Source organism: Centropristis striata, chromosome 4 (genome assembly GCF_030273125.1).
Source record: "Centropristis striata isolate RG_2023a ecotype Rhode Island chromosome 4, C.striata_1.0, whole genome shotgun sequence".
Classification (NCBI taxonomy): domain Eukaryota; kingdom Metazoa; phylum Chordata; class Actinopteri; order Perciformes; family Serranidae; genus Centropristis; species Centropristis striata.
In genome coordinates this window covers 6,959,226-6,986,532 of record NC_081520.1, presented here as the reverse complement: position 1 = coordinate 6,986,532, position 27,307 = coordinate 6,959,226, and the positions used below count along the sequence as shown (strand labels likewise).

Genomic DNA, 27,307 nt, shown 5'->3' with positions numbered 1-27,307 from the left:
ATTTCCAAAAAATAAAAACGAATTAAAACTAATAAACTCACTCTAAAAACTAACTAAAACTAACTGAATTTGGAAACAAAAAATCACGAAGAAATTAAAACTAAAACTCATGAAAAATCCCAAACTATTATAACCTTGGTCTGCATCAACGCTTTCTTGGCAATTTTTTTATTTGCAAGAAAGATTCTATTCCTGTAACTCCAATGATGTAAATAGCATGGAGCTTCGGTCTCTCTCGGCCTCCCTCGGCCCCTCTCGGTCCCTCTCGGTCTCTCTCGGCCCCTCTTGGTCCCTCTCGGTCACTCTCGGCATTTGTCGAACATGACGTCACTGTGCGGTGTCGTTAGGCGGGGCGGGGCTGTGTGTTGTTGCTGTCGTCGTGCAGGACGTGAAGACTCTTTCGCACCGATCTCACCTGGATAAACAACGGATAATATCTTTTTTATCTCCCACTCCAGCTGTTTGCTAGTTTTTCTCTCGCCCTCTTGAGTGAACATGGGGAACTGTTTAACCGTGGGGCCGAACGAGGCTCTGGTGGTGTCCGGTAGGTGGTTCCCTCCTCCCCGAGCTAACGGAGCTAAACTAGCTGTCATTAACGGCTAACCAGCGACCTGATTGTCGGTCATTCTTTCAGTTACCTTTTATTGCAGCAGCATGGATTGGCTGCTAATAAATAATATAACATGTTAGCTTCAGTACAAACCTGCTAAATCAGCATTAATGGCATAAATCACGGCTCACATCCACAGCGAGCCCTGCAGTGACAGCTCGTTATTAGTAAACTAGAGCTTAAGCCAGCTGTTCTCAACCTTGGGGTCGGGACCCCAATTGGGGTCGCGAGATGATTTCTGGGGGTCATGTGTTAATGTGTTTAAGTCTTTTTGGTCACTTCATTTCTTTTTTTTTTGTCATTTTGTGTGTTTTTTTGTCATTTTGTGTGTTTTTTTGATCATTTTGTGGTCAATTTGTGTCTTTTTTGGTCATTTTGTGTCTTCTTTGATTATTTTGTGGTCAATTTGTGTCTTTTTTGGTCATTTTGTGTCTTCTTTGATTATTTTGTGGTCAATTTGTGTCTTTTTTGGTCATTTTGTGTCTTCTTTGATTATTTTGTGGTCAATTTGTGTCTTTTTTGGTCATTTTGTGTCTTCTTTGATTATTTTGTGGTCAATTTGTGTCTTTTTTTGGTCATTTTGTTTCCTTTTTTGGTAATTTTGTGTCTTTTTTGGGTAATTTTGTGTCTTTTTTGGTCATTTTGTGGCTTTTTTTGATCATTTTGTGGTCAATTTGTGTCTTTTTTGGTCATTTTGTTTCCTTTTTTTGGTCATTTTGTTTCTTTTTTGGGTGATCTGAACTGTGAGATTGTATTCAGTGAGGGGGGGGTCACGGACAACATGCATGTTAAATTGGGGGTCGCGACTCAAAAAGGTTGAGAACTACTGGCTTAAGCGTCAGTGAAGCCTGACTGAAACACAAACCGTGTAAATAGTTGATGTTAATGTTAAAGCTCCAGTGTTTGGAAGCAGCCTGTCTCTTCCTTTAGGCCCACAGTGATGTTACTGATGGAGGGGGCGGGTTCACTCTTCCTCCCTCTACTCTGGCTCCCATCAGTAAAACCTTCAAGCTATGTGGACATTTTATAAAAAGACAACAATTGAAAGACTATTTTTAAAGCTATTCATTATTTTGTCAGCTATGATGCGTTTTATCCAAGTTTTATCTCTGTATTGTTGATTTTTCGATACATTAGTTGGAAAATGAAATATTACTGAATGTAAATATATTGTCCAGTGATGGAAAGTACATTCATTCAAGTGCTTTAATTGAGTACAATTCAGAGGTACTTGTACTTTGCTTGAGTATTTCCACATATGTCACTTTATACTTCTACTCCACAACATTTTAGAGGCAAATATAGTAATTTGTACTTCACTACATTTAGCTGACAGCTTAAGATTCTTTTCAGGTCGAGATTTAACATAAAAACATTTACACATTTATAAACCACATAGAAGTAGAGCTGCAACAATTATTCGGTTAATTGAACAATAATCGATTATTAAATTAACCGTCAACTATTTTGATAAAATATTTTTTAAAGACAAAAGTCCAAATTCTCTGATCTCAGCTTCTTCAATGTGAATGTTTCTGGTTTCTTTGTTCCTTTATGACAATAAACTGAATATCTCCTATCTTGATATTTTTCAACATTTTATTGACCAAACAACTAATCAATTAATTGTTTAAATAATCAACAGATTAATCGATAATGAAAATAATCGTTAGTTGCAGCCCTAATTTTCACATATGTAACTTTATACTTCTACTCCACAACATCGTAGAGGCAAATATTGTCATTTTTACTTTACTACATTTAGCTGACAGCTTAAGATACTTTTCAGGTCGAGATTTAACATAAAAACATCCACACGTTTATAAACCATATATAAGTATATTAAGTAGTTAAAATGAGCCCTACCTGGACAAAAGTAAAATGCTGCTTACATAAATGCATCATAAATATTGTCCAATAATATATTTAGAATATATAAAATTAGGGCTGCAAATAACGATTATTTTCATTATTATCGATTAATCTGTCGAATTTTTAAACAATTAATTGATTAGTTGTTTGGTCAATAAAATGTTGAAAAATATCAGTGTTTCCCTAAACCACAAGATGACGTCCTCAGATCTCTTGTTTTGTCCACAAACCAAAGAGATATTCAGTTTATTGTCGTAAAGGAACAAAGAAACCATAAATATTCACATTGAAGAAGCTGAAATCAGAGAATTTGGACTTATTGTCTTTAAAAAACTGCTCAAACCAATTATAAGATTATCAAAATAGTTGCGATTAATTTAATAATCGATTATTGTTCGATTAATCGAATAACTGTTGCAGCTCTTATTGGTTTGACGCTGAGCTGTTCTTTTATTTATTACATATTAATTTAACTTTTGGGCTTCTTTCTCTACCGTTTGTCTTTTTACTTGTGAATCACGGAATAGTTTTACATTCATTAGTTGCAGCCCTAAAACCAATCAACATTTCTGTGCTTAGTTGTAATCTAGTGTTGCCCTAATAATGCAACTGCTCCTCTTCCCTCAGGTGGCTGTTGTGGCTCTGACACAAAGAACTACGCTGTGGGAGGATGGGCCTGGGCCTGGTGGCTCATTTCAGACACCCAAAGGTAAAAAAAACAGTAAAAACACAAAGTCTATTTATGGTATCTTGAAATAGAGTTAGTCTTGAAGTAGTTCCTCGTAATGCTTTTATGCCAGCTCATCACAGTTAAGTGGATTATACTGCTGAGAGCCCTCTGCCCTCAGTAAAAACTCATTTGGATAAAATGGCAGAGGTTTTTAAACAGACCACAGCCGAAATGGGCTTCTGCTGCCCTGGATTTCTTCAGAGAAGTCAGCCATTATCTGCAAGAAAGCTGGTCTATCATGTTCAGTCTACGAGTAGACACAATGTTGTTTCTTATGTGAACACGTTCAGGAGTCTTTCTTTTCAGCCGACACATTCACACTTTACTGCCTGCTTGCTAAATGTGCCCTCCCCTTTAATTAACAGGGTAACAAGACATGTGCATATCTTAGGTTCATATTTTTTTTGCAGTTGATCACTGCTCAGACATCACACATTTTATCACAGACAGTTTTATATTCTACATCGCTGCCACATGTCGCAGTTGAGAGCGTCAATTGTTCCTTGACGTCATCTCCTGAGTAATGTCTCTGGATTTCCGGTACTTTGCTTCATGTGGTAATTGTTAATTAGCAGCAAAATTGCAGATTGACAAAACACAGCTGTGGAGTGATACGTTGAACAAAGCCAGGCAAAAACCCAGACAAACCCAAACCCACTTCCCACTCTTATTGGCCTGGTGTGGAGGTGAGGAACTAAGCAGGGTGTGAACTTCTCTCTTTAAAGGATTGTTTGGATTTATGAAAGTTGAGCTGGACGCTTCCACATTCCAGAAAGACAGCGGAGCACCTTCTCTCACAGGCTGCTCCAGCTCCGCTGTCATAGGGACAGATACAAAAAATCTTTCCTTCCACATGCCATCACACTGTACAATAACAAATAATAGCCTGGTTCATTGCATACTGTCTATGCACTTTATGTGTTCTTTATGCACACTGTTCATTGCACCTTATTTGTTTCATAGCACCAACATTTTTATACTGTATATTCATATTTATTCTGCACTGGAATTATACTCCTTCTTTAGACACTTTATATTTTAGTGTATTTTTATTGTATTTTTATATTTTATTGCTTGAAGTATGCCTAGGTTGTTCTTTCTTTTTATTTAATTGTGTTGTTTATTTAAAAAAAAAAACACATCAAGGCCCCATTTACACGAAGGGAAAACGCAGATGTTTCCATGCGGTTTGGCCTCTCATTTACACGAAAACCTCGTTTTTATCACAGAAAAGTGGAGAATTTGGAAAACTCCGGTTATGTGTTGTCGTGTCAACAGGGAGAAACGGGGTTTTAGGTTCTCACGCTCATTCTATGCGGCAGAAAATGCTTCACGTCATGTGAGCGCCCTGTTTACAGTTTGTTTGGCTCTCATGGATGCTGTTAAGGTGCTGCTCATTTTTACGTTTGTGCAAACGCTTTAGGTCTGTTTGAAATCGAAACTACCCTTCCTTCCTTTGGTTCAGACTGCGTTCTCCCCTGCAGAGAACTGAACGCTGGCGCACTTGGAAGAGAACCCAGACCCCCATTTTTTGGCAGACCAGAGTTCAGTTCTTTGGTCCTCACCAGAGTTGGTTTGAGTGTTCACACCAGCAAAAACCAGACTATGTCTTCACAAACAGACTATCTGACAAACACACCAGAGTTTGTTTTAACAGACCAAACAGCTCCAGTGGGAAGGGCCCCTAAGACACACAGTTTAGAGAAGCAGGCAGAATTTCTGCATGGAAGCTAAAGCTACGTTTACATGATGACGGTTTTTTATTCCGCGTTTAGACGAGTGTTTTGAGGAGGAAATCTGCGTGCATAAGATGACGCAAAAGTGTGTGAATTGGATTGGGTATGCATGTTACAGTTTTAAACTCTGGAGGGTGGTTTCACATTATTGTGTTTTTAAGCCCCAAAAACGCCGTCACCGTCTAAACGAAAGGCACTTCCGATAAAATATTTTGTCGTTTTTACCTGCAAGCGTCCTCGTGTAAACGGGGCCTAAGTAATGTTCTTCTGTGAACGGGGGCACCAGCAAAACATATTTTAGCCACGCACACACAAAAAATATCATGAGTGTAAGAAAAAAACATCAGTAAATAAAGCTCATTATGATTTTGATAGATAGATAGATAGATAGATAGATAGATAGATAGATAGATAGATAGATAGACAGACAGACAGACAGACAGACAGACAGATAGATAGATATACTTTATTTATCCCAAGCTGGGAAATTACAGTGTAGCAGCAGCATTACACACATAGACAATGACAACACAATTAAATAAAAAGAACAACCTAGGCATACTTCAAGCAATAAAATATAAAAATACAATAAAAAATAAAGTGTCTAAAGAAGGAGTATGTATTAAGGAGTAGAATAGAATTCCAGTGCAGAATAAATATGAATATACAGTATAAAAATGTTGGTGCTATGAAACAAATAAGGTGCAATGAACTGTGTGCATAAAAACACATAAAGTGCATAGACAGTATGTAATGAACCAGACTATTATTTGTTATTGTACAGTGTGATGGCATGTGGCAGGAAAGATTTTTTATATCTGTCCCTTTGACAGCGGATGGGCAGGCAGCATCAGATTCTCAGTGTCCTAACAATATATTTAACATCTAGAGATGTAGTCCTAGTATTCCTTAGTTCTTTGCTCTTAATACTACATTTCCCTCTCTTCATGGGCCAAAACATGTGCTTTTGTTCCACGCTACAGGATAACCCTGGAGATCATGACTCTGCAGCCCAGATGTGAGGATGTGGAGACAGCAGAGGGGGTAGCCATCACTGTCACAGGGGTGGCTCAGGTAAGACCACATCCCAGTGACCTCTTCTGGACTTATCTGTTTTTACCAGGGTACTGTGGTAAAACTTAATATTTGTATACTGATGGAAAGAAGTCAGAAACATTTGCAGAGTTTAGACTCTTTTATTTAGCCATATTTGTTGTGCAGACACTTTGTTGTGCACTTATTACCACTTGGTTTTGTTATTGCTACATTTATTCTACTTTTTACATAATAAAAAAGACATTATATGACACACTGCTAATACAAGTAATCTCAGTAGCATACAGATTATCTCAGATTGGAAGCATATTGACAAAGTACCACATTAAAATACTCCTGTGTGTATTTGTTAGTGAAAAATATATATATTTAGATGGACAGAATACTTTAGAAGAAGGTATTCTGCATACTGAGTCAATTCCTTTTGATACTTTAAATACAACTTCCTGATAAAACAACTGTACTTTGAATTAGGGGTGTGCCGTTCGTGTCGTTCACGATAATATCGTTTTTTTTTTTTTTTACGGTTAAAAAAAATACATATCATGATATTGGCAACATTCCTACTTCTTGATGTAGTGGCGTAAGGCTAACAATTAAAGTTGTTTTAATCACAAAAAGCTACTTACCCACTGTCGCTAAACACATGCAGCTTTCAAAATAAGAGCATGGTGTGTTATCAGAATCCACCACAGAACTTACAAGAAGACTGTCAAAATAAAATGCCTTAAATAAAACATACAAGAACCTTTATTCTCCTTTACAAAATTCATTAAAATATGCCCAGAACCCCTAAATGGTTATTTTTTTTATTTGCTCATACTCAAGAGTAAACGTTTTTGTATTTGGCAACTGTTGAGATTTGCACTTCACACTACATGTTAGATTTTTAATTATTTATACAGACTAAAAAAAATCATATTTTCTATATCTTTTTAAGTATTTCCTAATATCGTCAAGAATATCGTCATCGCAAAAATAACCTGAAATATCGTGATATTCTTTTAGGGCCATATCGCCCAGCCCTACTTTGAGTAACTTTGATATTATTCTGTTTTGAAGACATTTATGAAAGTAGACAGCCAGATTTATACGCAAACAAGCCCCACAACATTTCTCCATATAGTCAGCATATCACAGCTGGAAATGTGTCTGTAACAGCTGTAATGAAATGTCAGACAACAAAAACATATTTGCTGCTCTATTTCCTGAAATGTTTAACAGAGTTTTAGTGGTATTTTGAGGGTGCAGAGAATATAATGCACACAGCACACATTCCGCAGCTCCATGTTGGAGTTTGGTCAGTCGCCAGATGAGCTGAGCTCGCTTTGTCTTCTTCAGATAAAAGTCATGACGGAGCAGGACCTACTGGCCGTAGCTTGTGAGCAGTTTCTGGGTAAATCAGTCATGGAGATCAAAGCTGTGGTCCTGCAGACTTTGGAGGGACATCTGCGCTCCATTCTAGGTATGGAGATTCATATTCTTTCATCCAAACAGTTGTTTGTTAAAATGAGGACACCTGAACTTATGATTGACATTTGTCAATTCGGTAACACTTTAGATTAGGGAACACATATTCAACATTAATTAGTTGCTTTTTACCATGCAAAAAATTAACATATTGGCTCTTAATAAGTCATTATTTAGTAGGTATTAAGGCCTTATTCTGCATGGCCTTATTATACAACCAGAAAGCCATTAACTAAGAGTTTTCCCTCAATAACCTCAGAATTATTGCTAACTAGTAGTAAGTAAGGGAGTTGTTGTATATGAGTTACGATCTTAACATGCTTTACTTTGTATGGACTTTATAAGTCTCTACATAGCGTTGAACGAAACCATGGAAACGGCAAACAGCCACCTTCTCCAGACCTTTGACGTGACTGCTGGCTCCTTTTGGATGATTGGATGAGGATTGGTAGATTGTAATGTCAATCATTACTCTACAAAGTGGGTCACTTTGCGCCAATGTTAGTCTACCAGTGACCCACTTTTTAGAGTAATGATTGACATTACAATCTACCAATCCTCATCCAATCATCCATCCTAATAAGCAACTAATTAATGTTGAATATGTGTTCCCTAATCTGAAGTGTCTAACCCAATTCATTAATTTTGATCGACCGACAGTCCGAAAAGTAAAGGTTTTCAATTCAAATCTATGAACCAAAATAGAAGAAAAAAGTAAGAAAACTCCGCTTCTGCTTTATGAAAAGGGTCATTTTGCACTGTAAAGTACCAGTTTAGACATTCATTATGGAGATACGGATAATGTTTGTTATTTGCAGGTACCCTGACTGTGGAGCAGATCTATCAGGACCGAGACCAGTTTGCTAAACTGGTGAGGGAGGTGGCAGCTCCTGACGTGGGCAGGATGGGCATCGAGATTCTCAGCTTCACCATTAAGGTGGGTGGACAGTGATCTAAGAGGCTTCAGCAACAATACCCGGTGCTTAACTGAGCAAAGAAAGACAGGTCAAAATAATACAATTCAGCATGGATTTTGACTTGAAATCCTCTCCAGCACAAATATCAAACAGCACATATGGAAAAAGACCTGCAGCCTCGAGCCAAATCCAAACTGTGAGAGAGCTCCCTCTTACCTCCTCAGTCCAAGGATCCTCCGCCAAACATTTCACTGATAAGAACGTCCTGGATGATGGCTGACGTCAGTCAGTTTCTGGGTCAGCTTGAGGACGGAGGAGGGAGGAAGCAAGGAAGCATAATAAGATAAAGCTATAGATGCTTTTTACAAAGAGGAAATTCAGAGACAAATACCTCAATGTTTTAACAACTGTCCTGCTTATGATTTATAGATTAGTGGTGTTCAGCAAAGCAGATTGTCAGGTCTTAAAAATTCAAAGATTTTACTAGTTTCAGCTCTTATTGTTTTTCAGAAGGTTTAATTAATATCAGAATAATACTGTTTGACATTATATTGGCCCCAGTGATTGAAATTCAATATGAAACATCCCTAGTGAGCTCTTCACGAGTGTAATGTTACACACTTTGAGCTCAGGAGTGCTTCTTTGTGATTGACAGCTCTCAGTTGTGTGTATGAGACATGAGCTACAATTAAGAGCCCACCACTTCGAATGTACAGTGTGTGTTTTTTAGGCTTTTATAGGCTCAGCAGTACATAAGAAGACACACAAACACGACTCAGGAGCCACCCTGTCCTGTTTTCCTGTGTTTTTATCTGCTGTCGAGGCAGCTGCTAATTACAAAAGTCATTTCTGCTGGCAGGAGACTCCCCCTGCAGAGTTCACTGTTGTTGATTTGAACTAATTGCAGTGTGGTGCAGACACAGAGGCACAAAGCCCAGAGTGCATTTATTCATTATCAATATCACTATTCTGGGCAGAGATGGTTTCTGTGACGTGTCAAGACCAGTTAGCTCATCAGAGGAGCTCTCAGACATTTGTTTGTGTATATAATATTTGTAAAAACGATTCTGGAGTCTCGTCGTTTCATTTATTTTCATTTAACCTTTATTTAACCAGATAAAAAACCCATTGAGATCGAGACCTCTTTTACAAGGGTGACCTGGCCAAGAAGGCAGCAGCACACGTCAAAAGTTACAAGACAGACAAACAATAACAATAAACAGGCAGCGAAAAGTCCAACATATTAAAAGTACTAAAGTGCAAGTGAATAGGCGGTATAAATAGGTAGCATAAATAAGCAGTATAAAGTGCAGCAGTGATAAATACAGTAGCGAATTAGGAACATGAGCACTGTGCAAAAGATTTACATTGACGTTTTTTGAGAGTTGTGCGAAATGCTCCCAAAGGAATAAGTTCTGATAGTTTCAGCTCAGATTGAAGGGTATTCCAAGCAGAGGGGGCAGAGAAACTGAATGCTTTTTTACCTTTTTCGGTCCGGACACGAGGGACAGAAAGGTGCACAATATCATTGGATCTGAGGTCATAACGGCCACCAGATCTCTTAAGGAAAGTGCATAGGTAAATGGGAAGCAGGCCAAGAAGAGCCTTATAGATCATGGTCATCCAGTGCGTATGACGTCTTACAGTAAGGGATGGCATGCCAGCTTTAGCGTAGAGTTCACAATGGTGGGTGAGGCGGCTACAGCCAGTGATGAATCTCAGGGCACAGTGGTACACAGGAGTTAAAGATTGTAGGCAGGTGGCTGAAGCTGACATGTATACAACATCGCCATAGTCAAGTAAAGACAAGAAGGTGGCTGAGACCAGAAGCTTCCGAGCCCTGAGGGAAAAACATGATTTGTTTCTGTAAAAGAAACCTAGCTTCACCCTTAATTTTGAAATCAATTTTTTTACGTGCAGTTTGAAGCACAGTTCTTCATCAATGGTGAAGCCCAGATACTTATAATTGGTGACCAGCTCAAGAGTTTCACCCCGGACAGTTTTGATTGACGGAATATTTTCCAACGGAGTAGATGAATTTGCAAAAATCATTAGTTTTGATTTATCAGCATTTAAAACCAGTTTCAATTTTTCCAGACGAGTCTGCACTGTATTAAAGGCAGATTGCAAAAATTCAAAAGCCTGAGCAATGGCATGTGAACAACAGTAAATAACAGTATCATCCGCATAGAGATGATATGAGGCATTTGATATGTTGGCACACAGATTATTTATGTAAATTGTAAAAAGGATGGGTCCTAAGACTGAGCCTTGCGGTACACCTTTTGTGACCTTAAGAAAGGAGGAACTAACTCCGGCCATCTGAACACATTGTGTTCTGTTTCCCAGATAATCAGCAAACCAAGAAGCAGCCTGCTTGGAGATACCATTTTTGAAAAGAATTTGCAATAGGAGATCATGGTCCACAGTATCAAATGCCTTAGACAGGTCAATGAACAAAGCCACACAAAACTTTTTCGAATCCAATGCCTCAAACACATCATTTAAAACTTTCAGGGCAGTAGTAACAGTGCTATGCTGCTTTCTAAAACCAGACTGAAGAGGATTTAGTTCCTTTGTGATAAAGTTGAATGCAGCTGATATCAGACGCCACTGTCAGCAGTTCCAGTTAATGAGGGAAGAGCTGTTGCTGGCAGCTCCTCCATGCAGGTGTGAAATCAATAAGCTGCGACCACACTCGGAGAGAAGGTCCATTTGTGGTTGAAAATGCAGCAGAAACATTTGCTCACATTAGTGGTGAGAGAAAGGAGATATTTAGAAAACATGCTCACTATTAATCACATCAACAAGGCTGCTCTAATGGCAAAAATCTGTTGTTTTGGTTTATATTGAGATCAATATTGTTCAGTACTCATAGAATTAGTCATAGACTTAATTTTCATTTTTTTCATTTCACCTTTATTTATTCAGGGAAGGCCAATTGAGAGCAAGCTCTCATTTCCAATGGCGCCCTGATTACAGTACAAATACAATTTTAACACATTACACTACATATCCATAATAATATATAATCAACAGAAGCACAATAAATTCAATGAGTACATACACATTCAGAAATCATAAGATTAATAAGAATATCTTTAAAATGATTAAAAGGAATCAGTGTATCCAACTGAAGCTGTGACAGTAAATTATTCCATTTAAAAGGAGCAAAATAAACAAAAGCGAATTTCCCAACCTCCGTTTTAATAGCTTAAACTAACTAACTTAGACATAGACAAAAACTTTTTTAAATATAACATTAATTAGATGAAATATGTTGGAGTGCACTAGTGGTTGACCGATACAGGTTTTTTTAGGCCGATGCCGATACTACTGCCAATATTATTTTGACAGTCTTAACCGACCCCCGATATGTGCTGCCTAGTTTTTTTGGGCTGATTCTTGAAGCCGATATTGCCGTTTCTCCCTCCATTTACATGATAAAAATGACACAATGATAACAAATGTTACACAAGTCTCCATTTAAACAAAAAAAGAAACATTTAATAACAAAACAAACATTCTTCTGCTCGATCTTCCTTTCCTTTTTGTATGTTGTTCTAGGCCTCGAGGTGGTGGCGCCTCAGATGATCCACATATTTTATGTGTTTCTCTTTTTTCCGGTATCAGCAGCAGCTCACCAGAGAATGGCAGATGTTGCACCGAGCCTTGCCTGCTGTTGGCTCAGTGAAATGGGCTAGTTGATCAGCGAACACACGCACGTATCGGCCGATGCTATTACAAGTAAAAAGCACACTTATAGGCCCGATATATCAGCCCGCCAATATATTGTTCTACCTCTACAGTGCACCACTACAACCTATTGAAAACTTCAGATCAGTAGGTTGTAGATCACTTAGTTACTTAGCTGAAAACGGGCAGAAGTGCACTGCTGTAAGGGAAAGGGCACGCTCCACTCGATTTATAACAAAATAAAACAAAAGTGAAACAGAATGAGGCACAATAATTGTTTTATCTCAATTATATTGTTTTCGTTATTATTTGAAGCCAAAAATGTGATTAATCGCCCTGCTCTTAATTACAAATGCTAACCCCCAGGATTTACTCAGAGTTTCTTTACTTCTTCTCATTCCAACCTTTTCTGAAGAGAGCACTTTTTTTCCCCACAATATTTTTATTTTATTTTCAGTTTATAACACTTTGACATACAGCTTTTACATTCATGTGTCTTCATTCAACTTCCATATTTTAAGATAGCTGCATTTACATAGAGACAGAAAAATAAAAACAGCCAAAACATAACACTTCGAACAGGTATGCTCCTCCTGTTAAAGAAAATGGTAATCTATATACAATTGAGTAACGTTTGTAATTGGTGTAGATTATAACACATATATAAAAAGCAATATGACTCTGACAAGATCGGAATCTGAAGAGAGCACTTTTTATGATAGATTTTTATATTTTGACTTCATGGTTTTATTCATCACTTAGTTTTCTGGTAAAATGTCACCTCACTTTATGTTGGCAAACAAAATTGTCAGTCGCCCTTCAGTTAAGGGTTTACAGGAAGTTCATAGGTTGACCTGTTTGTCTGTGCTGGCAGGATGTGTACGATAAACTGGACTACCTGAGCTCCCTGGGGAAGACTCAGACTGCAGCCGTCCAGAGGGATGCAGACATCGGCGTGGCTGAGGCAGAGAGGGATGCTGGGATACGGGTAAGGAGGCTTTAACGGGTGGAATATTCGGAGAATTAGATTCTGTTGTGCACAGCTGAACAGCCAACTGAACACTACTTTACTTCTACACACCTACTTTTAAAACGGACATGTGCAGTACAATTGATATGTGCAAAACACTCAATTTACCTCATGTATAAATTATAGCATTTTAAGTAGCCATTTATTTATTTTTATACTTATTTATTACATCACATGTCCTTGTTCTAGTTTTTGTCCTTGTTTAGCTCGGTATTTTTTAAATGTTTTTACTCATGTTGTTTTGTGTTATGATTGTCATAACTATGCACCTTATGCAGGGGCACTTTCAATTTTGTTGTATAGTGAACTATATAATGACAATAAAGACTATTTGATTTGATTTGATTTGATTTGATTTGTTTATCGTTTAATAGGAGGCAGAATGTAAGAAGGAGATGATGGACGTCAAATTCCAGGCTGACACCAAGATGGCCGACTCCAAACGAGAACTGGAGCTGCAGAAAGCTTCTTTCAACCAAGAAGTCAACACTAAGGTGGGTACCTGAGGGTTGAAACTGTGTTTCCATCAACAAATTTCTCTGAACATTTTGAAGATTCTCATGAGCAAAACTTGTTAGAAACACCGAAACTTTTGAAAATGCGTATACATTTTTTTTTACGCTTGTTTGAGGTGGTTTTTGTCTTTTTCCCCAAAATAGTTAATGCGCTAAACAGGAGATGGAAACACTTTTTAGGAATAAGTTTCAAGTCAAGTCAAGTCAATTTTATTTATAAAGCCCAAAATCACAAATCACAGGTTTGCCTCAAAGGGCTTTACAGACTGTACATGGTACGACATCCTCTGTCCTTAGACCCTCACATCGGCCAGAGAAAAACTCCTCAAAAAACCCTTTTAGCAGGGGAAAAAGAAGAAACCTCAGGGACAGACAGAGGAGGGATCCACACCCTGTGAAAGAGAGAGCAAAGAAAAGTGTGAGTACTCTGGGAAAGTACAAGCTTGTGTCATGTATTATTGGGACATCAGAGAGAGAGAAGAAAAGAGGGGCCCGGTGTATCGTGTCCCCTGACACATTGGGCCTATAGCGGCATAACTAGGGGCTGGTCCAAGGCCTCAGCCAGCCCTAACTATAGGCTTTGTCAAAGAGAAAAGTTTTAAGTTTACTCTTGAATAAAGAGAGGGTGTCTGCCTCCAGTACTGAGACTGGGAGATGATTCCACAGGAGAGGAGCTTGATAACTGAAGGCTCTGGCTCCCAATCTAGTTTTAAGGACTTTCGGAACCACAAGTAAGGTAGAATTTTGGGAGCGTAGTGCTCTAGAAGGGTAATATGGCACTATGAGGTCTTTAAGATATGATGGTGCCTGACCATTTAGAGCTTTGTAAGTAAGAAGAAGGATTTTAAACTCAATTCTGGATTTTACAGGGAGCCAGTGCAGCGAAGCTAGAACAGGAGAAATATGATCTCTTTTCTTGGTTCTTGTCAGTACACGAGCCGCAGCATTCTGGACCAACTGAAGAGTTTTAAGGGATTTATTGGAGCAGCCTGACAGTAAGGAATTACAGTAATCTAACCTTGAAGTAACAAAAGCATGAACTAATTTTTCTGCATCCTTTTGGGACAGGATGTGTCTAATTTTGGTAATATTACGTAGGTGAAAAAATGCAGTCCTTGAAGTTTGTTTTATATGGGAGTTAAATGACAGATCCTGATTAAAGATAACTCCAAGATTCCTTATGGTGGTATTGGAGGCCAGGGTAATGCCATCGATGCTAATTAAGTCTTTATGAGTTTCGGAGGTGTTCGGGTCCGTTTTGTCCGAGTTTAACATTAGGAAGTTGTGGACCATCCAGGTTTTTATGTCCTTAAGGCATGCATTAAGTTTGGCTAGCTGATCAGTGTCACCTGGCTTGAATGAGATATATAACTGAGTGTCATCAGCATAACAATGAAGGTTAATCGCATGTTTTCTAATGATATTACCTAGAGGGAGCATATAAAGGGTAAATAAAATTGGTCCAAGTTCTGACGTAGCGAACATTTAACTCACATGACTAATAAGCTCTTTCCACTCTGATGGAAAACCTAAACTGACATCTTCTGACCAATGTACGATGCAATGCTTCAAATTTGCTTTGATTTGCCTAATGGAAAACGCTGCTTCATGTGAGTGACCTCACATGGGTGTGTGCTGCAGAAGTGTGACAGGGCATCAGGACCGCAGAGACTGTTGATGTTTGGTCTAGCTTTTAACTGATTACTTTACTATTTATTTAATTATTCACCTATTTATTTATCTTTTTATTTATTTAGTTGTTCATCATATTGTTTGTATTTTCTTTCCCATTGTATTTTAGTTGTTATCTGAACCTGTTGTCTTTTAGTTTTTATCCTGTCCTGTTGTCCTTTAGTCTTTTAGTTTTTATCTGAACCTGCTGTCTTTTAGTCTTTTAGTTTTTATCCTGTCCTGTTGTCTTTTAGTCTTTAAGTTTTTATCTGAACCTGTTGTCTTTTAGTCTTTTAGTTTTTAACCTGTCCTGTTGTCCTTTAGTCTTTTAGTTTTTATCTGAACCTGCTGTCTTTTAGTCTTTTAGTTTTTATCCTGTCCTGTTGTCTTTTAGTCTTTTAGTTTTTATCTGAACCTGTTGTCTTTTAGTCTTTTAGTTTTTAACCTGTCCTGTTGTCCTTTAGTCTTTTAGTTTTTATCTGAACCTGTTGTCTTTTAGTCTTTTAGTTTTTATCCTGTCCTGTTGTCTTTTAGTCTTTTAGTTTTTAGCTTCAGTGTTCCCTCATGGGGGCCTCTGCACTGGGAGGTGTGTTTGGTCTGCCCGTGGGGATGTCGTCTTGGAGACTCCCTGGGCCCGGGGGACTGGGCGGCTCAGCACCATGTGTGGAGCCCTCCCCAGTCTACCCGGGTCGTGGTCTCTGTGACGGCATCCTCTATGGCAGTGGGCTCTAGTACCAACAGTCAGTGTGGATGCTCCCAAAGGTTGATTTTTCCTCATCTGGATCCTCGGTGCCTTGCCATTGCCATGTCTCTACACTGTCAATTAATATGTGCAATGTGTGAGTCTAAGTGTGTGTGTGGGGTGGGTTATCTCATTTTTATTGTCTGTTACTATTCTTATTTTTGTAAAGCACTTTGTTACATTTTCTTTATGTATGAAAAGCGCTATATAAAAAAAGTTTGATTTGATTTGATTTTGACAGTCTCTGTGCTGATGCTTTCAGAAAGCCGAGGCTCAGCTGGCATACGAGCTGCAGGCAGCCAAGGAGCAGCAAAAGATCCGCCTGGAGGAGATCGAGATCCAAGTGGTGCAGAGGAAGAAGGAGATCACTATAGAGGAGAGAGAGATCGTACGGACGGACATGGAGCTCATCGCCACAGTGAAGAGGCCCGCTGAGGCAGAGGCTTACAAAATGCAGCAGCTGGCCGAGGGGCAGAAGTGAGTGAGAAGCCATCAGTTAAAGTGTGTTTTAGGAGCTTGTTTGGCTGAGTGATGCTATTTGTTCAGGGGGGTGGGGCGAATCCAGGCTGTGCGCTGCTGTCCTTTTCTACATTCACAGTTTGGATTGACCTCACAGTGCTTTTTCTTCACTCATTTCATTTCAAAGATAATTATGGAGGCCCAAGCACAGAGTGGTGAAAAGCGCCTATGTTCCTGTAACTGGGAATTCCCGCTGGGAGAGAAACGTATACGTTCTATTGTGCAATCCCCACTGACTCCTACTGCCGCCACGACACTAATATCCCGCTGTATATATGTTTTGAACTTATAAACAGCAGCATTATTGATGCATCAAGGCTCCGGTCTGTCTGTGAGCTTCATGTCGGCTTCATGGGAAGAAATCAACAATGTTTGTATATATCGATTGATTGATTTTGTTAGGAGAATCTGCTTGTAGTGAAACGGCAACACACATGGGGTTGCAGATGCAGTTAATAAGTTCAAAGCACATATACAGAAGATACTTGTGTGAACGATTCACTAAACGGCACAAATAGACTTGACGCATAAAAAACCACGTGGGGGGTCTCTGTGAGAAGCACGCTTGACGGACGTTAGGTTTATTTTTTTATCAGGTTACAACCTCGTCTTGTTTTCAGTAGAAAGTGCAAGATCTTATAAAGAACTAAAGATCAGGGCCGGGACTCGATTAAAAAAATTAATCTAATTAATTAGAGGCTTTGTAATTAATTAATCGCATTTTAATCGCATATAAATATTTGACCTGAGAACAGTGAGAAGTAATTTTTTTCACATGGATTTTTAGTATATATATTTTTTTTTCAAGTCCAACAGACCTGTGCAATTTTTGCCATTAAGTGTAGCAATAGCATATTTAGAAATATAGTACATTTCAGAAATCCAGGTAGCCTATAGGTAGGTAGACCTTCTGTAAACTATAATACTTTGTTTTTTTAAGTAAAACACAATCCACGCTAGCTACCACACTAGCCGCAAGCTGCTATATGTTTTGCATTGAGGTGATACTTGAGGCTCGATGTGCTGCGGTGATATGTGAATTCCTTGTTGCATAGCAACACAACCATGCTCTTATCGACGCTTCCATCCATTCGTGTTTTGTAACAAAATGTCCCATCATCCACGGGGCCAACCAAAGCGTCTCATCAGCTTCTTCCTTCATGTTCACTGTGGTTTGTTGTTGCCTGAACTCATGAACGCTAGTTGGTGCTCCAGTATAATCGGTCCGCCTGAAACTCGTCCAGTGAGAAACGTTCTGGGGTGCAAAAATAAGTGTGATTAAAAATGTTTTAACGCGTTAATTTTTCTGTAATTAATTAATTAATATAAATTAACGCGTTAAAGTCCCGGCCCTACTAAAGATTTCTTATTAATTTATCCTGATCACTTTTTATGCTGAGATGGGTTGATCCATAAATCAAATATCAGGTATTATAACTTGTGTGTTTCCCCTCTGCCAGGATAAAGACAGTGCTGATAGCTCAGGCTCAGGCAGAGAAGATCAAGAAGATTGGAGAGGCGGAGGCCAGTTCCATTGAAGCGGTGGGCAAGGCGGAGGCGGAGAAGATGAGGCTGAAGGCTGAAGCCTACCAGCAGTACGGAGAGGCAGCTAAGACCGCTCTGGTCCTCGAGGCCCTGCCGAAGGTAAAACACACAGCAGATGTGTCCTTAAAAGATGAAAAGGGTTTTTTTTTCTTTCAGATTTTTCAGATCCCCTTACTGAGAAGAATTTTTGTTGATGTCAGCACATGAATTCAAATAAAAAATCAGGTCTAAACACTGCTACAATTGGCATTAAAGTGGCAAGGTGCACCGTACCACAGACCATGCTGCAAGACAGTTGGCTTCGTAAATAGACTGTCTCGTCTAATCAGTCTGCCTCCCAGCACCTCTAAGGCTTATTTTTGGTTGTTTAATCCCCTCTGATTTATTTTAATAGAGAGGAAATTAAATTGTGTATTTTTGTAGGCCATGTTAGCATCTCCATGGGGTCTATTGAGCATTAATTTGGGGTTTTTTGTAGAAAATAATCTCTGTGGCAAACACACATTTCTGATGCTGACACGTTTTGTTCAGCAGGATAATCTTCATAGATGAACACCACTTTTATGATGTTTGAAGCGTTTATGCAGCCGACAAATGTATAAAGCTAACGTTATGCTAACGTTAAAGACGCTTCAGCTCATGCTCTCCGTCAAGCTAACAAGCTGTAGCCAAATAAATTGTTTCTAATCTACAATCTACAAGAGTTTGCAAGAGCTTTAAAAAATAGGAGTAGAAGCTGTGAGGCGACTCCTGACAGAGCTTGTTAGCAGCCGCCTTTTTAAGGACACATAAAAACTGGGGGGGCATTTACTGACGTATTTTATGCCTTACAGCAAAACGTGAACATCTCTTCAGCTTGTGTTACCTACAGACCTTATTTCAGCCATCTAACCACCAACACATTCTAAATCCTCATTGTGTTTCACAAGTTAGACCCCAGGGAGCTAATTTGCTAACTTACCTCTTGATCTAAGAAATCATTCCTGTGGAGCCCTATAACCCAATAGCATACATTAATAAACAGGACAAGATGTAACTATCCCTTGTGCCATGATCCTAGGTAGGAACACATTTAGTAGTCCAATTCAGATTAACAACCAGTAACCAACCAAGTGATATTACAATCATCAGATCTAACCCTATAGGAGACATCAGGCTACTCCGTCATACATCTACAGCAGGGATGGGCAACTGAAGGCCCGGGGGCCACATACGGCCTGCACCCTCACTTGAAGTGGCCCTCAGTACAACTACATGCATTTGATCATGAAATCTGTGCAGTGCAGTGTAAAAATGCACAAAATTACTTCTTGCAATTAATGTTGGTCTGCTGTTCTTGAATTGGATAAAAAAAGAAATCACAGTAAGTGGTTATTTTTTATTAGCTTCAAACCTTTTGTGTTCCTATTTATACTGTTATACATGCATTTGAGCATGAAATATGTTAAGTTACTGCACTGTAAACATATTTAAAATTGAAGTTTCATAATATCTGGTTAAGTGCACAGTCCTATATGTGGCCCTGTGGTAGTGTCCATGAAAAATTGTGGCCCCCTCCAGCATTTAAGTTGCCCATCCCTGGCCTACAGAGTCACTCCTCAGATGGACCAATCAGCAGCTACCTCTCCTAGCCACCAGCGGTATGCAGCGTGTCATTGAGGTTATCAAGTGGGCACCTTCCCTCATCGATGTTTCGTTAAGTTAGGCCCACGACACCTGAGAAAGGCTTAACGGTGTAAACCAGCATCCTGGAAACACCCCCCTCCACACCATCACACCAAAAAAACACTTACTAAACACTAACCTCACCAACTAATGCCTGTCCTCAACCTACACATGATTCTATAAATTCTTCCCAAACGCATACACCAAAGAGCCTCGCAGCCAGCCATGGAGTCGTGTGTTTTCCTTCCGACTAATCAAAACTCAAGGACCCTGCAGCTAGGCTACCTGGGGCTGTCCTGAAAGGTGCCTGAGTGAAATTAACAATACAAATAACCAAAGTATTACTTTTGGTAAATGGTAAATGGACCAGCACTTATATAGCGCTTTTCAAGTCGCTTTGCGACCACTCAAAGCGCTTTACACTACAGACTTCACCCGTTCACACACACATTCATACTGGTGGCAGAGGCTACCCTAAACGGTGCCACCTGCCACCATTGGGAATTCATTCACACACCGATGAACACAGCACATCAGGAGCAATATGGGGTTCAGTATCTTGCTCAAGGATAGTTGATACATGTAGGCTGCCATGGTCAGGGATCGAACCACCAACCCTCCGATCAGAACATGACCCGCTCTACCAACGGAGCCACAGCCGCTTTTCAGGCAATGGGATATAAAACCATAAAGCAAGTCAAATAAAAACGCCCGCTCTCAGTCTTACAGCAGGTTTCCCCACAATTGCTTCATCTTGAAGAGTCGGAAGTCATGAGACTGTAATTGTATAATGTATCACATGATCACTTTATTATTTCCTGCTCACAGTAAACACTCGATCATATCTCTGCAGATTGCTGGCAAGGTGGCAGCACCATTAGGCAGGACCAGTGAGATCGTCATCCTCAGCGGGGAGGGCAGCCGCGTGACGGGCGAGGTGACCCGCCTTCTGGCTGAACTTCCTGTGTCTGTCAACGCTCTCACTGGAGTGGATTTGACAAAGGTAAGCCATGCTTTGCAAGACGGATTTTATATGTAAATATATGTGAACTATAACTAAGCTATTAAGTGTGACCTTGATAGGCTGCCATGCAACACAGATATTTATAAGGTCAATTTAAAAAATAAAATCAATTTCCTTTTTTTAAAGCATATTACAAGATACATTACATTTCTGCAGTAGAAATAGAAGTATTTGCATCTGTTACTCAAGTTAAAGTTGTAAAACAACTGTGTAAAATTACAATGTAACAAGTCAAACGTCCTGCATTCAAAATTCTCCAAAAAAAAGTACCAAAAGTGAAAGTAGTCATTGTGCAAGATCCATTTCAGAATAACATGTTTTATATTATTTTATTTATTAAGCTATACTTTCTATACTTCAGTATTTGCAATTGCACTAAAGTTAAGTGTAATTGTACTTATTTACATTCCACAACTGCATTTCTGTCATTTTAACACGTTCTTGTTAAAAAAAACACACAAAAAAACAAAACAAGGAAACTTTGTTTACTTTAGTCCACTGGTGAAGCTTCAGTCGCTTCCTCTAGTGCAGTGGGGTCGGCAACCTTTATGGGCAAAAGAGCCACTCTTTGCAGAAAAAAAGGGAAAAAAATATCGTAATGAAGCCACAAACCTTATTTCAAGCCTCACAATGACTATAAAACAGCCTACTAAGTCTAAACTAGCCTTAGCTTTACTAATAGGTCATAATGAGCACTATCAATATGAGTTTTTCAGAAAGCAGTGAGAACCAAAGTGCAAATGAGAGGCTGGACACTGAAGAAATATCTCAGCAGATTTGGAATTGAAAGCTAGCCTAGCTAGGGAAACTTAAAACCAGACTTGAAGTTGACAAAATGTAGAGGTTAAGGTGCCATGCCATACACTTTCGTGAGCTATGATGCACATTAAGCTTGACCAAAAAGTAAAAACAAAATGTTTCAATGCCATATATAAGCTGCACATTTGTATCATCGAAGAATGAAAATCGCTTTGGGTCTACACCAATGTTAAATAAAAATGTAAAAGTAAACAAATAACCGTTTCATTTCGTATAAATGTTTTGGTCACAGCCACTGCAGATGGTCTGAAAGAAAAAATATGCATATACACTACTGGTCAAAAGTTTTAGAACACACCAACTTTTCCAGAATTTAATTGAAAACGATGCAGTTTAATGTCTCAGTGTACTCTGAAATGAATGCACATTTGCAACATTTAAAATTCTTTATTGAGCATGATAGTGTTTTGACAGTAAAAAAAAGATTCAAAATCACATTTTATGCTGGACTAAAGGACTAAAAAAAGACACAAAATGACCAAAAAAAGACACAAAATGACTTACAAAGACATGAAAAGAATTCAAAAATGGACAAAATAGCCCAAGACTCCATAGAGTTAAGTTGTTAACCCATTTCAGTTTTGGTTAAGCTTACCTTTTTTTATTTACCTCTGACAGTTCACCACTTACCTTTGTACCCTTTCAAGCTGTTCATTTGACTTGAACTGCTTGAATTTCAATAAAAACCGGAAAAATTGGGGTGTTCTAAAACTTTTGACCGGTAGTGTAAGTCATAAAGACACTTCAGCTTAGTCGGAAAAGTCATGAGGGTTTGTTTCAGAACTCCGAGTTTCAGGATAAATGTCCTTCTCCGACAGATCCCGCTGCTGCAGAAGATGACCAACGCTCAAGCCTGAAAAGCGCCGACTCCACATAACTTCAGTATCTGTTGTATGCACTCTGATAGACTGCCTTTAATACACTTGAAGAATTTTGTTGTTTTATATACTGTTATACCAAGTGAATTTTGGAAACCTCTGGTGCCTTACTTTATACAGGGCCAGAATATCTGCATGCACTGCTGCTCATTCAAAGATTTTTTTATTTAATTTTAACTTGGGGGCATTTTATGTTGTTTTTATTTAATTCTTAGTATTTGAATATATATAGATAGGTACATATTGGCCCGTTTGTACGACTTCTCGGTTGGCCTGTCTGCTGACTCTCACCCATAGATCCACTGCAGGTGAGCTGTTAACACCTGTGCTCTGGTATTTATACATCGGGTCGTGTTTTTCAGACCACAAGGCCGCTGCTCTCACTTTTTACATTCCGGACGTTGCAGGCCTTTACGTTGACTTAAATACCTCTTTATTTATCGTTAGACACATCTGCACTCCCTAGATAATCTGAATTTTTTTCTTGTTTATTGTAGAGCTTTCTTTGTAATTTACATGTTGTAATTTTTATCTATTTATTTAATAATTTAATGCTTCGCTGATTGAATTTTACAATGTAACAGGTGCTCACAATCTTAAAAGAAGCCCCTTTCATTGTGCAAAGTTTTCCTGTTCCCCTGAACGTAGTCTAATTCCTTACAAACACTTGATATAAGCGTGATACATATGATTATTATTTATATGCTTAGCAGGGAAATAGGAAGCAAAATCAGATTTTGTGCTGATATGTTTAGTTTTCATGTCGTTCTTTAATATTTGTTATGGGTTTTTAATGTAAAATGGTAGTAGTTGTTGGCCTTGATTAATTAAGAGTTGGTGTAAAATAAAAATAAAAAGGATGAAAAAAAATAGGGCCATTCTAGTCAAAATAATAATGAGAAATATGGTGCCAGGGGAGGGCATAATATTCAGATTTTTAAAAAAAACTTATAGAGAATATTTTAGGGTTTTTCTTTTCATAAATTTGTGAGTTTTTTCTTGTGAATTTTCCACTTTAATCTCCCCCCTTCCCTGGCTCCATGATAATTGATAAAAGATTTCATGGACAAAATTGTAAAAAATTACTGGCTTCAAGTTGTGTCAAATATGTTTATATTGTGGAAGCAAATTAATGTGAATAGATTCCAAAAAGGAAAGGCCGAACAGTGATGCCGCATTAAACAGCTTGTCTTTTCATTTTTATTGTATCAGAAGGACTTTGGATACTGTATCGTTTATCTGATCATTACTTTCATACTACAGATATCTGTAGAGGCTAAGCCATGTTCCACAGGGTGTGTCAACAAACCAAACCTGTACACTTTTCAGAGAAACACACTTTCTGTTGAATGTTTGCACATGAATTTGTTTTTAATTACTGTGACATGAAATATAGAAGAATCTTTGCGCAGAGTAACAATGTTTTATCTATTTAATCAGTGATGTTGCTGCTTGAATACTTTGTTATTTTAGAGTCTAATGCACCAAATGTTAAAGGGATAGTCTGGATTTTTTTGGAGTGGAGCTATATGAGGTACTTATCCACGATGAGTGTATTGCATACATATTGTATGACAGTGAAAAGTCACACAACAACACAAACAAGTTACCAGATCAAGGCAGCAGTAGACCAGCAAATTCTGTGTCTTGCAATGTAAAATGATTGATTTGTCAATGGAGTCTGGTGGCTTCAAGTGGAGACACTACAAGTAAATAGGGTATAAATTATAGATATCACTAGATACCAGTTGTTGTTTTTTTTTTTACATTAAGACGATATTTTTTACAAATCGCATTACAAATTTTCTGATATGTTATAATTAGATATGCAAATGAGGTGTGCACTCATTATATATCTGCTAATTTGCATATCTTTCCAGTGCATAAATCTGAACATTGGACATTGGACAAAGCAAATTTCAAAGTCATTATTTTAGTTTGTTGATATATTCGATTCAAAGTTCATTACAGAAGGCAATTGGAATATCTCTTTTTATCATTTCATAAATCAGAAAATACTGTCTGAATACTGAAAATTAAGGCTGAGTCCTTCCTGCGGCGGAGCTGGGTTCGAATCCGGCCTGAGGTCCCTTTGCCGCATGTCCTCCCCTCTGTCTCCCCCTTTCTATGTATCACTTTCAAGAAAAAGCAAAAATGCAGAAAAATAAATACATAAATAAAGTTAGGAATATAACTGGTCAGTTTGGTGTCTGTAAGTGGAGCTGAAGTTGAGATTTATGAGAAAAAACTAATTTTGAGAAAACGGCCTTTAAAGGTTTTTATACATTCTTAATAAAAAATGATTATTTGAAGGCAAAATCTAGAATCTAATTCACAGCAACAACAATATAGAACATGTCAAACATAAAATTGTGCAGGAGAGTGGGAGCTTTAGATCATGCACACGGTGCATTTTTTAAAAACATATATTTATTGGTTTTTGTGTTAATATAACAACATCCAACAACCAAAACTTCACAAACATATCGCAGCAATGAAAACAATAATTAAAATATCAATAATACTGAAAAGGACCAGAACAAATGAATAATTAAATAAATGTAGATAATAAAAAATAAATAACAAAAAAAAATTAAAAAAATTAAACTGTGGTGAGTATTCTTACTGTATTCAACAGATTAGATATTTTTCATCATCTTATTGTCCCACCGCCTCCTCCTACTACAATAACTTTTAGTGAATTTAGGGTAAATCTACAAAATATAGTCAAATATACACCAAAATATTTGTTTTTGATCTTTCCACTATTCTGAAAGAAGTAGAATTTATGGGAGAAAAATGGCACAAAACCTCAACTTTGACCAGTGCATGAAAAACAATGCTTTTGCGTGTAGTGTATCAGCTTAAAGAGGCGCCTAAAATATGTTAGAATACAGCAGTACGTGGCTTTCTTTCCATGTGTCGTCTGCTGTAGTAACACACTAACTGTGGATGAGTTCCTCATACAAACCGACCTCAAGAAATCCATTTCAGCTTCAGTGCAGCAGTAGAAGGGAAAGGTTTTTAGAAAATCATTTGGGGGAAGTTGTCAGGTACAGTATATTCGTGGCCATAATTCCTATAAAATGTATTTCACCCACTTGGACACTTCCAGAAGAACTCTGTTAGCTGTAAAGCGCTGGACTCACCTATACGAAACCTAAACTAGCAGACAGTGGCATTTAGTTTGAACCTCATATCTCCAGCAGGTGACAGAAAACAAATACAGAGGGAGTTTAACGCATGAGCATACTGACACAGAGGACTGTTATTATTATTGTTGTTAATATTTTTGTGCTCATCCTCAGTTGATATGTTGTATCATTCTTTGCTGATGAAGTGACTTGACAAACTGTGACGATTTGTTTAGCTTCCAATGTGTCCAGTGTATATATGACATATTTGTGTTATATTCCTGATGTTATTTGCATTACAAACACTGTGTCTCAATGCATTTCTGTATGCTATTGCTGCATGTCATCCATCTGTACTCCCAATAATCATTTCACTCTGAGCTAATGTCATTCTAATAAATCAAAATGCCACATTTTTACATGTACTGTTTGCAAAGTTTATTTAATTAATCATGAATACTATTACGCTGACTCACTGGCTTCTTAATCTTGGTTCAAGTATGGTGATGTACAACATCATATATATATATATATATATACACACACACACACACATATATATATATGTATGTGTGTATGTATATATATATTATGGCATGCTGGAAATTATATATATGGATTCAAAACCTGAGAATATATATTAATGTCTGATAATATGAATATTAAAACCTGAGAATATATATTAAAGTCTGATAATATATATTGAAACCTGAGAATATATTAAAGTCTGAGAATATATATTAAAGTCTGATAATATGTATATTAAAACCTGAGAATATATTTCAATATATATATTATCAGACTTTATTATATATTATCAGTTTTCAGTATATATTCTCAGATTTATATTACATAAATAATAATCATAATCATAATAGAAAAGAGGTTTGAAGTATGCTGAAGTGTGGCATTTCCCTCAAAAGTCTAATCAATCAATACCTTTAAAACAAAAACATGTTTATCTTGAAACAGAATTGTTTGCCCTGTTATAATCCCCTGTTATAATACTATAGTAGGAATGTGGTGTACATCCAGTTATAATATAACCACAAAAATAGATAGAAGAAGGATATAAAAGATAGATTAATGGAATGACAGACTATAGGCATATTCAATATATACATAGTAGGGATAAGAGAAAATGCATATTGTGTGGTGGACTGTCCATAATGGGAAGTAAGCACCATAACAAAAGCGACAGAGAGGGAAGGAAGAAAAATTATATAAAATAAAATGGTGAAATGGTGAAAATAAAATTTCAATAAAATAATAAAAAGTAAGAAATCAAAGCCACATAAGGAAAGAGAGAGAAGGGGAAGAAAAACAATTATAGATACACTGATTGGACAGTTCTATTGCTATTTTTATTCTTCACACAAAGTACAGGAATATTCAATATTGATTCTCTTAATTTTAAAAAAATATATTTGATGCAATGTGTTAACCCTCCTGTACTCCTGGGGTCCTTTTTGACCCCAAATTATTTTCAACATACATTTAATATAGGTTAACTTTCATAGAATTGCTTGACATTTTCAGCATATGTCCCCTCTGCATCCTTTATAGATAATATACATTTTAACTTTCTTCATACATTTACGTGTTTTGTAAATTTTTATAGAACCTGTGCTCCTCAGGGGTAAAAAAGGATCCCATGACATGTCACTGGTTTTAGGAC

The 27,307-nt window shown here is 37.7% G+C and overlaps 1 protein-coding gene across 1 annotated transcript; it reads left to right on the top strand.

Annotated features, from left to right (window-relative positions):
* The first annotated feature begins 354 nt into the window (after positions 1-354).
* Positions 355-26,054, top strand: LOC131969988 (flotillin-2). The gene is made up of 11 exons (XM_059331225.1): positions 355-544; positions 3,110-3,191; positions 5,932-6,022; positions 7,346-7,469; positions 8,293-8,411; positions 12,962-13,075; positions 13,492-13,611; positions 16,308-16,522; positions 18,025-18,208; positions 20,628-20,777; positions 22,436-26,054. The coding sequence occupies exons 1-11, from the start codon at positions 496-498 to the stop codon at positions 22,472-22,474; spliced, it is 1,287 nt and encodes a 428-aa protein (XP_059187208.1). The 5' UTR covers positions 355-495; the 3' UTR covers positions 22,475-26,054.
* Positions 26,055-27,307: the final 1,253 nt, after the last annotated feature.